This window comes from Taurulus bubalis (assembly GCF_910589615.1).
Source record: "Taurulus bubalis genome assembly, chromosome: 7".
In the NCBI taxonomy this organism is placed as follows: domain Eukaryota; kingdom Metazoa; phylum Chordata; class Actinopteri; order Perciformes; family Cottidae; genus Taurulus; species Taurulus bubalis.
The window spans coordinates 13,855,145-13,868,029 of NC_136595.1; the positions used below are offsets into that span (position 1 = coordinate 13,855,145).

At 40.5% G+C, this 12,885-nt stretch overlaps 1 protein-coding gene across 6 annotated transcripts in view; it reads left to right on the plus strand.

The window, feature by feature from the left end:
* csnk1g2b (casein kinase 1, gamma 2b) overlaps positions 1–11,847 on the plus strand; it is a gene marked incomplete at its 5' end in the record, with an annotated part of 30,740 nt that extends 18,893 nt beyond the window's left edge. The window contains 9 exons of one of the 6 annotated variants that reach the window (XM_079220693.1): positions 4,028–4,176; positions 4,569–4,803; positions 5,374–5,459; positions 7,369–7,453; positions 7,553–7,701; positions 7,955–8,053; positions 9,265–9,366; positions 10,351–10,457; positions 11,090–11,847. In XM_079220693.1, the coding sequence (XP_079076819.1) occupies positions 4,028–4,176; positions 4,569–4,803; positions 5,374–5,459; positions 7,369–7,453; positions 7,553–7,701; positions 7,955–8,053; positions 9,265–9,366; positions 10,351–10,457; positions 11,090–11,144 (1,067 nt within the window). In that variant the 3' untranslated portion in view covers positions 11,145–11,847. Of the gene's footprint in view, positions 1–4,027; positions 4,177–4,568; positions 4,804–5,373; positions 5,460–7,368; positions 7,454–7,552; positions 7,702–7,954; positions 8,054–9,198; positions 9,367–10,350; positions 10,458–11,089 lie in introns of all 6 variants that reach the window. The other 5 variants (XM_079220692.1, XM_079220694.1, XM_079220695.1 and 2 more) reach the window with 5 other exon arrangements.
* Positions 11,848–12,885: the final 1,038 nt, after the last annotated feature.

Sequence of the window (12,885 nt, forward strand, 5' to 3'; positions counted from 1 at the left end):
TATTTAGTACATCAATTATTTTCTTGACAAAGGCAAAAATCACCTCAAGAGAGGATAACTTTTTTTTCTTTTTCTTTTTTTGCAATTGAGGAAGCACTTTAAATACAAAAAAATTAAATAAGTGCAGATTATTAATATATTCATCCCATGTTAAGGTTAGACACTGTCTATTGGTTGAGACAGAGACACAGCTGATGACTGGCTACTACATGATGATATGACAGAAAGGCTCACTTGACTGTTTAGCCTGGGAGGAGTCAAGGCGATAGATTAAATCTACTTATGTTGTCAACTTTGCTAAATGGGGACATGTGACCCTGTTAGTCCTGCTCAACCCAAGAGCCTCAAATATGTCACAGCATGGACGACTCAGCACTTAACGCCCAAGAGGAGCTTATCTGCACACTGTTAATTCTCTTCTGTCCTGAACGAATCCCACCAGTTGGGAGTTGTCCTTCCCAGTAGGGCTGCAACTAACGATTATTTTAATAATCGATTAATCGGTTGATTATTTTTTCGATGAATCGGATAAAAAAATGTTTTTATCAAAAAAGTAATTAAGTAATTGATCCCTCCAGAGGCTGCATTTAGCATACACTGCTTTATCAATATGTATGAAATACTGGGACAGAGGGAAGCTGTACTGCTACATATAGAGCGTCCTCTTCCTTAAACTCTTTCATTCTGGGTCTCTTATGACCACGACGTCACGTTGTTGGTTGTTGTCAAGTATTTTTGTGAAAATACAAAAATGCTCTGGTAAAACTAAAATGTGATGGTAAGCAAATCTTGTACTAGTCGGCCTAAGAGTTTGTGGTTTCAGTCACTTTACCACTGTCAGGGGAAAGGCTGCAGAGAGGTTGCATAGTTTTTATGGAACCAACTATCATTTAACGGTTGTTCACAGGTCGATAAGCTCATGCAGTCATGGATACATGATTGTATGGATGTTACTGTAATTCGTGTCACAATAGGAGGTTTCCTCTTGAACAATTTTTTCGTGGTTGTTATCCACGTGCCTGTGAATATTCATGAGTCACATCATGGCTTTTGAGGGCATGCTATGCTATGACCGTGTCTATGTTGATGATATTAAATCATTAAAATCATGGATTCGTATGCATGCCATGTGGAACAATTTTACAGATAAAAATCAGTTAATGTGTTGACTTTTGTTGGGATAGATGCACCATAGCAACAAACAAAAGAAATATCAAGAAGCAATTTGTGTAAATATATTATAATGATATTTAATAGTTTTGTACATTTAAAGGAGCAATATAGCATTGGTTTTGTGTGAAGATATATAGGAGTAGTGTCAACCTGAGCAGAGAATGAAATCAATCTCCCTCTGTTTTGTTATCCAAGCTTTTCCTAGTTTTGTCGACATAGGCGACACCGGCTGCGCGTGATTTTAGTGCATGTATTTGCATGTCGGCGTGCCCCACTGTCTCACTGTGCCGCTCCGCACTGCCCTCATATGGTATTTACAGCTGATGAGGCCGTCCAGACCGACCCACCCTCCGGTTCCCCCTAAAGTAAACTGTTTTCTCTGTCATCATGTCTGCAGTAGTTTGTACTGTTAGCTCCGTTAGCTATGAGCCGCTGACTCAGGCGGTGCCATGTTGAGAGCCGTTGAGAGGCAATCAAAATGCCCCCAATCTTGTACTATGCACCTTTTTAAATATTTTGGCATGATTTATAAAAGTCGCAGGCTGTACGTTCTCATATTATTTCACACAATTTTATTATTTGGCAATCAAATTAATAAAAACAAGTCTTGCTGTTTTTAGTTTTTCCACACTAGTTATTCAGCTCTATGGCATTTTGCTGGCTTGTTTACTTATGATTTATGTTTTGTTTATAGCTTCAGGCTCAGCCTGTGCGAGCCCAAGAGCTGATCACTTTTCACTCTCAGTGCACTTTACTTTCAAAATCAGAATATTTGATACATATTCCCTGCCCTGTCCTCCGCTCTTCTCTAGCCCTCTCCTCTTTGGCCATTAACGCTGATGTTTAATTGTAGGGCAACATTGTCTTCAGCTGACATAAAGCAGCCTTCTCTCTTGCTGTGTAGCCTGAGCAGGTCTGTTTGTAGATATAATAGGTTGGATTGTCTCAAATTGTCAAGACAGTGGGGTTCAGATTCTTGTTGAACTAGGCTTGCAAAGAAAGCCAGACCATATTCCATAAAGCTGAACACAGACTGATTCAGTTTGCTTATTGAGTACAATTGAGAGAAGCCAACTGCTGAAATTGTTTGTTTAGTCAAAATATTGTTGCCTGATCAAGATGATAGTTGGCAGGGATGCTTTATCAATGTTGCTTTTGAATTGCTCACGGTTCCTTGTTAACAAAACTGTTGAAATTACTCTCTGCAACAACTTTTCTTTATGTTTGAGTTTGTGTCAACCATCACATTTCACAGAGTCTCACATAGTCCTATTTTACACAGCTGCTGTTGGCAAGTTATATCACAGTATATATTAAAGTTTAGACAGAAATCACCCCCAAAAATGTGCTTTGGGCATTTTCCACCAGCTTACAACTGCTGTGAAACACCAATCTTTTCTTGCATCCACCGGCAGTAGATTAAAATACACTGTGTGCTTTTCCTTTTGTGATGACGGTGTTTTGAATGCCCTCTAGATTTGGGCCAAGCTCTGATGAGTCAGCCCTTCCCGTGATCTCTTGTCACTGCCTCATCTGTCTTTGGCTTCATTAACTGGGAGAGCCTAGAGACTAAAGGGCAGGTGTGTGTGTGGTAGTGTGTCTTGTCGCCCTGATGAACTGATGTTGAGGGGTATATCAAGAAAACTAAATTGTAAACTCTCTGTCCCCTGGCTCACAGCTGACACACAATCCAAACTGAAGTTCCATTCTTAACTCATTTATCTCTGTCACACATTCATTTTTCTTACAGACAAGTACAGTACAAACGTGCTGGCTCATTCTCTCAATCCCTTTCCCATTTTTAATCCAGATCTTAATCCCATTGACTCTCACTTCTGTCTGCTGTTGGAGCACCAATGTGTTGTCTCGTGGGTTGGTGTGCTTTCAGGGAGATGGCTGGCATATAGATACTGGGCATTTGGCACCAGAGAATGGTTCAAAGTTTTTTTTTTTTATTGCTTCCTGGTGACACAATCAACTCGTCAAGGACTAACCTGGCAGCGAGGACTGTGAACCTGGAGAATGGTGGTTTTAGTTTTAGGAGAAGTGGATTAGAAATCGATGGATTCTCTGACATTGACATTTCAGAAGCATTTTATAACTAGTGGACATTTTAGCTTGAGGGCTGATTAATATTCCAGATAAATTAGTGGGGTTTTTTTGTCTCTACGTAGCAGTATGTAATTTTTTTCCCAGTGAGCTGTTGCATGTTATCAAAGGCTGATTGTGTAATACAATCTGGTTCCTCACAGGCCTCAGCAGTTCACTTTGTTTTGACAAAGCTGTCACGTCTGTAGCAGGCAGACATTAGGAAGCAGCAACTTTAGGCCTCTGGGAGTCTGCTTGTTTTTTTGTGGTTTTTAGTACCAAATGCTGCACCTAATTATTAATACATTTAAATTTACTGATGATTTTCAGATGTGTTTTTTTTTTCTTCACAATTAGAAATACGGTGAGCGTTGTTCCAAACAAAAGGACATGCTGTAGTGTTTCGTCAAACCCTGGTTCTCCCACTGTCAAAACACTGTTTATCCATTTTGCCACTTCAATACTCTGTAATACATTGCAGAGTACTCAACTTAGTTGTTAAAGTTAAACATATTACATATCAGTGCATTTGCAGTTGCATAAACCTCTGCACCTTTATCTCTGAGCGACCCCATGGTTGAATGGTTTCTGATGTCTTTTTCTACACAAAATAAATATATCTTTTCAGGGAAGAAGAATAAAAGCACCCATTAAAGAGAATGTTATTCTGTAAGACATAGCAACAATTGTATTGTGGTCATTCAATTAATAGGCCAATATTTTACAGAAGTTCACTAACTTCATTTGTGTATTTGTGTCTCCACAGAGGGAATCCCTCAGGTGTACTACTTTGGCCCGTGTGGGAAATACAACGCCATGGTGCTGGAGCTGCTTGGGCCCAGTCTAGAGGACCTGTTTGACCTCTGTGACCGCACCTTCTCCCTCAAGACCGTCCTCATGATAGCCATACAGCTGGTAAGGCCTGGAGGGGGAGTGCAGCAGGTGTAGATGAGTTAGCTTTTGTGAGTTCAAGCTTAACAGAAAATAAAGTGAAACTTTGACTACATTATAAATGTATAGTGGAATGAATGCTAAGGTGCTCTATGCTAAATATTGTGGCATTGTTTACACTACACTAGTTTTGATTAGACATTTGAAATATTTTCAACTCAAGCTGACAGTAATAATGTAACAAAACTAGGAAATTTACTGAAAGCTTCTGTCTTCAGTGTAGCCCCAGGTAATACAATAATCCATTGTGTACTCATTACTCGAAAGAATTGGTCTTCATGTCCGAAAACTGTCAGGATAATTGAGGGATTTTTCATTTTCATTGACTAATATTGATCTGTTTATTGCTTGTCTAGATAACACGGATGGAGTATGTCCACACCAAGAGTCTGATATACAGAGACGTGAAGCCAGAAAACTTCCTGGTTGGGCGGCCAGGAAGCAAGAGGCAGCACACCATCCACATCATTGACTTTGGTCTGGCCAAAGAGTACATAGACCCTGAGACCAAAAAACACATCCCCTACCGGGAGCACAAGAGTCTGACTGGGACGGCACGCTACATGAGCATCAACACACACTTGGGAAAGGGTAAGAACGCCTCTGGAGCAGGACTGTGGCCCAACAGATTTGCATAGATGAGCTTTGCCCTAATTTACATCCAGTTTAATGGTTAAATGGTTTACAAATACATCCCCAACATGTAGACAGCATTTTAAACAAATACTGTACACAGTTATTTGTTTCACCGTTGGAAGTCACTGTAAGGTGTTTCACAATTTCATCTGTCTTTAATATGATTTCTCTGATTTAATTTCTCTGATTAATTTAACTTTATGGCAGTGGTGGCCAACCATTTACTTTGAGAGTCAACAGTCTGCGTGTTTAAGTCACCTCAGTTTCACGGATTAGTTCCTTCCCTCTACTTGCCAGAGTTCTAATCAGTGAGAGAAAACCTGCAGACTGTTGTCTCTCCATGGCACAGGATTGCCGCCCTACTCAGCCTAATCATAGCCTTTTCTACTGTGTTTGGTTCATTTAAAGTCCTGGATAATTATTATGCTGCATTTCCTCCTGCTCATTGCCCGTTAACCTTGCCAGCTGGTTATAAAATGAATGTATTTCTCAACAGGTAACCTAATTTTCTTCTGCCTTTTTCAGAGCAAAGCAGAAGGGATGATTTGGAGGCGCTGGGTCACATGTTCATGTACTTCCTCCGAGGTAGCCTCCCCTGGCAGGGCCTAAAGGTACTAAAGCGTATTGTTTCACATCATCCAAATACACGTACTGATTTATATCAGACTCCGGTAATCGTCTTAATGCTTAGCATAGAGATGTACCTTTTCCGGCTGCACTTGTCAATACAGTATCTCCTTTATACCTAGCATCCACATGACCTTAGGAACAGAGATCCTGTTGTTTACAACATCATGCTGTCACACTGGTGACATTTCAAGGTCTCCCCAGTGATGTATCTGTATTGTTTGTTGAACCTAAAAGACCCTCTGTGTCACTCAGACACAGAAACTATTGAGACCTATGTGATTGTTTTATTTGCTGTTGCTGCACACAAACTTGATTCTATTTGTGGTGGAGTAATGCACATTGATAAGGCGCTCAGGGCAGAGGCAACATTAAGCAAAGTGGTGTTCCCTGTGCCAAGTCTGTTCTTTGATTAAACACCCGACGTAAGATAGATTGTTATACCACAACCACTTGCCAACAAACTCCCGTACGTCATCAAATCCATGTATTTGCAGCATTTACATTTTCTCACTTGTTTATATTTGAAAGATCATGAAATATATTTTCCAACCTTAGAACTCATGCTGCTTGTGTAATAACAGCTGGTGGCAGCAAAGGGTGCAGCTGGTCCCACCAATCACCCCAAACCCACAGACCAGCATTTTAAACTACTTTCAACTTTTCGAAAGACATTTTACTGATTTTCTGCTATGACATCCTAAATAATAGCTAATATTTGTGCAAATGGGCCACACACCACTTGTCTTTGTTTTCATGACAAGCTTCACCATAAATGCCCACAATCAAATCTATACAGCATGTGACAAAAAAAACAGACGCCACACTTGTTTTTCATTTGGACAGTTTCCTGATAAACTGTAAAGCATTAAGAAACAAAGGTTTGATAACGGGTGCAGGGAGGGCAGGTTGTAGCTGCAGAGTTTCTGGGCTTTTTGCAGGCGTCAAAATCAAAGGTGTACATAGAAAAGACTAGAAGACACGACGCCTCATCTGAACATTTGCTATGTGGGAGGAAGCTCGTGGTAGATGAATGTGAGCGATGTATAAATGTGGGGGATGTTGGGTGGCTCAGGCCAAAACAAGTTCTCACCAACACACAACATGACAGTAAGCGTTTAAATACAATGAAGGAGTAAAGGGACCAGATGTAGTGGAACAGTATTCAATTCAGGGTGACTGTTGTGTAGAGCAGCGGGTTAAGAATTATCATCGCTAGACTGCTGATGAGTGGAAGACGTTTTTCTGGTCTGATTAATCCCGGTTGGTAGTCAATATTACTAAATTGAGCGTGAGAAACTTTCATGTATAGTTGAAAATGTACAGGCCAGTGGGGAAAGGGCAACCATTTTGGATGTATCAACTGGTATAAAGTGGCTCTTTTATTGTCTACACTGTGACACCCATGTATACCATAATATTGTAGCAGACCAGAATGATCCTATCATGGGAATCCTGTGTCCCCAAGGAGACTACGTGAGATTTTGCTCAAATATATTGTCAAATGCAAGAATCATCTGGTTATAGTTAGAAAAACAGTCAGTGGACATGATGGACATAAACTGACCACACAACCCCTTCATATGAACAACATTTGTATTAATTTGTCACAAGTACCGTTATCATAATCTGCTTTAAACATTGTAATGCTAGAGGCCCCTTTTGGAGTCACGGCCATAGGTTGTACAACAAGTGATTGATGATTGTGCTAGTCTGACGCGCCATGTGTGTGGCTCAACAATTCAGAATGACTAACCAGAGGATTTACATCTGTCTGCAACACAAGTGCCCAATATACATTTTGAATATTACACCTGTTCATTTACATTTCCCGCAGCTAAGTGTTTGCTCAAATGGGGTGTAATATGTATTTATTTTGTGTCTCCTTTCTAGGCAGATACTTTGAAGGAGAGGTATCAGAAAATTGGAGACACCAAACGAGCAACGCCCATTGAAGTGCTTTGTGAAAACTTTCCTGGTCGGTAGAACCAACTTCCCTTTAGTTTACTGGGTTATTTATTTTTTTCCCTCGTTCAACCAGATTTCAAATATAACCATATATTCTCTTTTGCTACAGAAGAGATGGCCACCTATCTGCGCTATGTGAGGAGGCTGGACTTCTTTGAGAAGCCTGATTATGACTACTTAAGGAAGCTCTTCACTGATCTGTTCGACAGGAACGGTTATGTCTTTGACTATGAATATGACTGGGTCGGCAAATCACTTGTGAGTGCCTCTTACTCAATCCACTCATCCTCACGCTCCTTTCCCTCTAAAATCCTGTGATTGAACTGTGGAGTCTCTCGACCGCAGTTGCTTTTTAGTTATATTTTTGCAAACCTTCTTCCTTAAAATTGCTCACATTGTGGCTGCTGAATATGTTTTGTTTTCTCTAAATTCAACACCAAAGTTTTACTCTTTATTACCTTTTTAAATTGTCTTAATTTTGACTGTGTGCTTGTTGTGTTGTTACCTGCAGCCCACACCGATAGGCCCCATCCCCAGTGACACGCCCCTGCAGCCCAGCAGCAGAGACAAAGCACAACAGCAGACCAAAAACCAGGTGAGGTCATCAGCAGTAAAACACAACAAGCACCACACCCACACACCAATCAACCGACTGACTGACCGACCGAACAACCAGCCAACCCTGTCATTCAACTTCTGCTGCCAGACTTCTATTGTTGTGCCCAAATAATCAACTTACTGGAGAAAATGGCTTCTATTCAGTTCCATTTATACTTCATTCCTGGACTGTGTACAGTTTGACTGCTCAAGGTCTGTGTCAGACAATAAGACTTGTACAACATTTATGTTTTACCATTAAACAAACCAACATACACAATCAAAAGGTTCTCATACTGCTGTAAATTTAAAGCACCTTTTTCGGGTTCAATTTGTTCTTCACACCTTGTCACTCTAAGCTCCAGTCATTGCATGCATGAGTTGAAAATGCAAATTGCATTGTTCATACCAGTAATGACAAGCTATATGCTTAGTGTATGACAAAGTGGTTTTCCTCCCCCCTTTTTTAGCATGCTATCAGAGCCTTGTTTTCTTTGTTTGTTCAGTAGAGGGGTAATAATTCAAGAGTTTAAGTCTTAAATAATTACGAAATCCTTCCAATCAACTGAAATCATGGTCACAATCATGTTGCTTTACTGGACGAGTCTGACTCATCATTTTCCATAAAACCCAAAGGGGAGTGAATTAGATTTTATGATTGACTTATTACAGCGGACTCTAACCTCTTTTTATTGTTCTCCATTTAATGTGATTGGCTTGGCAAAAACTTGCCACCTTTTTTTTTAAAGCTTGCAAAGCACCACCCCCAGTCCCATGCACATCGCTCATGACTGTAAAAACCTGTAACATCCTGGTTAAAACAGTCGGCTGCATCAAAAGAAGTTAGGTCTGCTGATTTGACTGTTAATTCGAAAATGCAGTCCAAGTTGAGGGGACCAAGGCTGTTTTCTTTTACTCCTGCATGACTTTATTAGTGTGTTGATCTGTGCTTCGCATACAATTTTGCTTCCCTCTACTCCTCTATTAACATAGTTTGTATTAACAAGCCTGCTTCTGCTTGGGAGATGTCGTCTATAATTTTTTGTATTTGTTTTCATTCACTCCCCCTCCTACTTGTCCCTCCTTCCTCCACACCTCTACCCTCACCCCATCCCACCACATTGCCTCACCCACACCTCGACCCCTCACCCCACAACCCTCCACCCCCTTCCTTTCACCACTTCACGACCACCTGCCTCAACCCTTTTTGCTCTTTGCGTCAAGTCGCCTGAGCCCAAAGGAAGTGAGTCTCAGCCCACTCCAGTGACCAATAAGGAGACTCTGGGGTCGCACCTCACAGCTGAGCGGCTGGGGGGCTCTGTTCAGGTACTGCTGCTGCTGCTACTGCTGCTGCTGCTGCTGCTCTGTTGGTTTATGCATGAAGCCACATAGTTCTGTGTGTGTCTGACACCCTCTCACACTGCTCTGTCTTGACTCGCTCTCTCTGTGTGTCTGCATCAGTGTTTGAATCCCAGTGTTCCAGTGCTTTGACTGTTCTGCTTGCTCTCACGGCTTCTTGCGCCTCATTGGCTGTATATGCAGCTCACAGCAAGGGCCGTGCAAGATGACATCCAACAGCAGTCATGAAAAACACATGAACTGATGGATAGCTAGCTTAATCTGCTGCAATAAATCCATTTATATGTGCAAGTATGTATAGATATGGTATGCAGACAGACAGATGGAAAAATAGAAGCAATCAGCCTCTGTAGTAAATGTGGCCCAAATACGCCATCTAGTGTTGGCTAATATATTGCAGCATTTAAAGGATGGGTTCACATTCTTCAAATCGGTCTAAAAACAGTATTCATGCCCATATGCACAATTATACATCAAAACAGACTTTGTTTGACTGTTACCCTTCCTGGTCGAATGCTAGATGAGATGGAGGGACAAGATTTAAATTCCTTGCTCTGCTAAAATGCAATTGTCACACCTCAGCAGTCTGGTTTTGTTAGATTCAGTTTGGATTTTTAGTATGAAATTCCTTCTTTATGTTTTTGTAGACACAGTTTCTGTGCGAAGGAGGGATAGCAACACGGAGGGAATTTTGTACTTAAAACACTGTAACTAAGGTTTTAGCAAACTGCTGAAACCTCATTTAAAATGTGAATCAATCAATACAATTTCTGTGAAGTTGCTTTGGTTGAGGCATTCCAGATTACACTACTCTCCTTATCTGAGAGGGCAGATAAATAGAGATAGTTAAGGTTACATATTGTTATGTGAACGTTCATCTCCACCCTGCAGTCAGCAGCTCAAACTGTACGTGTTTATGAGCAGTCTGGTGTCCTTTTTCTACTCGTGCAGGTGATGAGCTCAACGAATGGCGAGCTGAACACCGATGATCCCACAGCCGGACACTCCAACGCTCCCATCACCGCTCCCACCGAGGTTGAAGTGGCGGACGAAACCAAGTACGAAACCGCTGTCCAGATGCCTAAAAGACAGTGCTGCTTGCAGTTGGGCTGGGGTTTAATAGCATTTTAATCCGTCCACAGCCAGTGTTAAATTGGAAGTAAAGTCATTTTTTTAAACGGCCCAATATCACAAAGCCCAAATTCAAGAGGCAAATGGAAGCAAATCTGAATTATTTTCAATTTTGGAAAATAGAATATGGAAATATGAGCTTGCATCTCCATCATCTCTCCTTTTGTAGTCTTTGTCAGGTACATACTTGTAAAAAGCACATTAGAAACCTGGTTGCCTGTATACAATGCCAAGAATCTGCTTACTCCAGTGGTAATTTCACCGGGGGGAATCAGGTTTTACTAATCCGCTAACTAAACATGAAAATCCATCTGGAGATCTGGAGAACGGCAACTATGTGGATTTAAGTGTATGTAAACACACTATATGTTCTCAACATCACTCTTTGCTAATAATGGGATGTTTGATCGGATCCAAAATTGAACAATTATTGAAAGACAACCCTAACAAGCAGTCTTTTCTATTGATATAACAATATCTTGTTTCTATAGATGAGTCTCCAAATGTATTTTTGTCAAAATTTTGTCTAAAATCGGATTATTCCTTTGTTTTCCTGCAGGTGCTGTTGTTTCTTTAAAAGGAGAAAGAGGAAAGCCCTCCAGAGGCACAAGTGAAAGAAGAGTGGAGAGAACTTGAAACATTGTGGTCACTGTCAAGTTTTAAATGGAAGCAACTACACAGACCCACTGTCCCTTCTCTCTTTCCAGCTTCCCCCTCACCTCTTTATCCCTCTCACCTTCTTCCCACTGTCACTCTGTACCTCACCCCCTTGCGCTCTCTCTCTCTCTTTCTCAGTGCTCCCCGGCTTCCGGCGAGTTAAAGGAATGTTGCAGTTCTACTGACTCCACAAAAGACTCCTGATTCCTTTATCGACAAAAAATAAACGTATCTGCATTACAGAGAGGGGCTTGAGAAAGTAAAAAAGCTGTAACAATGCAACTCGAATACCGTGGCGTGAATATGAAAAAGAGATACTGTTTGAAACAGCCGTGTATTCTAGATTCCACAAGAACGTGTGATGTTCCAACAGTCAGCTGTTGATCAGGGGGAACCATTCGAGTGGTTCAAGTGAAAGAAATCTGCTCCTTGGGATTTTGTTTTCCTTTTCTTCCTTTGGTGTGTGTTTTGGGATCAAGGTAAAGAGGAAAAGGTGAACTATGCTGATGTTGAATTTGAATGACACAGGAAGCATTGCATCTATAAAACAGAATTTGGAGAATTGTTATGTTTTTTTGTTTGTTTTTCTTTTCTTTCTTTTTGTAATTTGAATCCTCAGTTTTTGAAATCAAAGCCCTGCATTGAAACTTATTTTTATGTTTTAGTGTTCTGGAGTTCAATTCTTTTCCTCACTCAAGCTTTCTTTTGTCTGTCAATGTGGACTTTGTAGCACAGTCACTGGCCTCAGGTACTGTGGAAGATTGAGAGAAACGGATATTAGGCTCTCTTATTATTATTGCACTTTTGGAAAAGGAAAACAATTACAGTGGAAAACTTTAGGATTGAAATTTACAATTAAGAAAACAAATTAATAAAGACTGATCTAGGATGCTTATATCTGAGTTATGGCCGAAAAATGTTGTTGATTTACATGAAGAAAAAAAGAGATATGTCTTTCGATTTTTACTTCTCACATCAAAATAATTTACCAGGAAATCATAGTTTGTGCCTTTCTAAGTAAAAGTTTTAAAGCTCAAGTGGGTGTCCCGCAATGACATTTTATCTAATCTGTCCCAAATACTCACTGGATTACTCTCTGTGTGTGTGTGTGTGTGTGTGTGTGTGTGTGTGTGTGTGTGTGTGTGTGTGTGTGTGTGTGTGTGCGCAAATGTAGAGGTTTTTGTAAGTGAATGTGTTTAATGAATGTGTGCACATCACTTGCTCTCACATATAAGCAGTATACATCCCTTTCCTTCGTGTGTGTGTGTGCGTGCGCGTGCGCGCGTGCGTGCGTGCGTGCGTGGACTCCTGTTTCTGAAAACAGAGAAGCCTTCCAAAAAGTCGGTGTACTAAACTGCAAAAAACAGTTGCCCTTTTTTTAGTTCGTTGCTGCTGCTAACAACTGTAGTTTCATGTAGGGCTGCAACTAATGATTATTTTCATTATCAATTAATCTGCTGACTATTTTCTTAATCATTTGGACTTTAAAACATCAGAAAACTGCAAAGAATTACCATAAAATGATCATAGGCCCAACATTATCAAATGTCTTGTTTTCGCCAACTAACAGTCCAAAACACTAAAATATTCAATGAACTATAATGTAAGGCTAAGAAAGTACAGAGAAGCTTCACATTCGAAGGCCTGAAACTATTAATGTTTGGCATTTTTGCTAAAAAAAGAGAAATGAGTAATTGA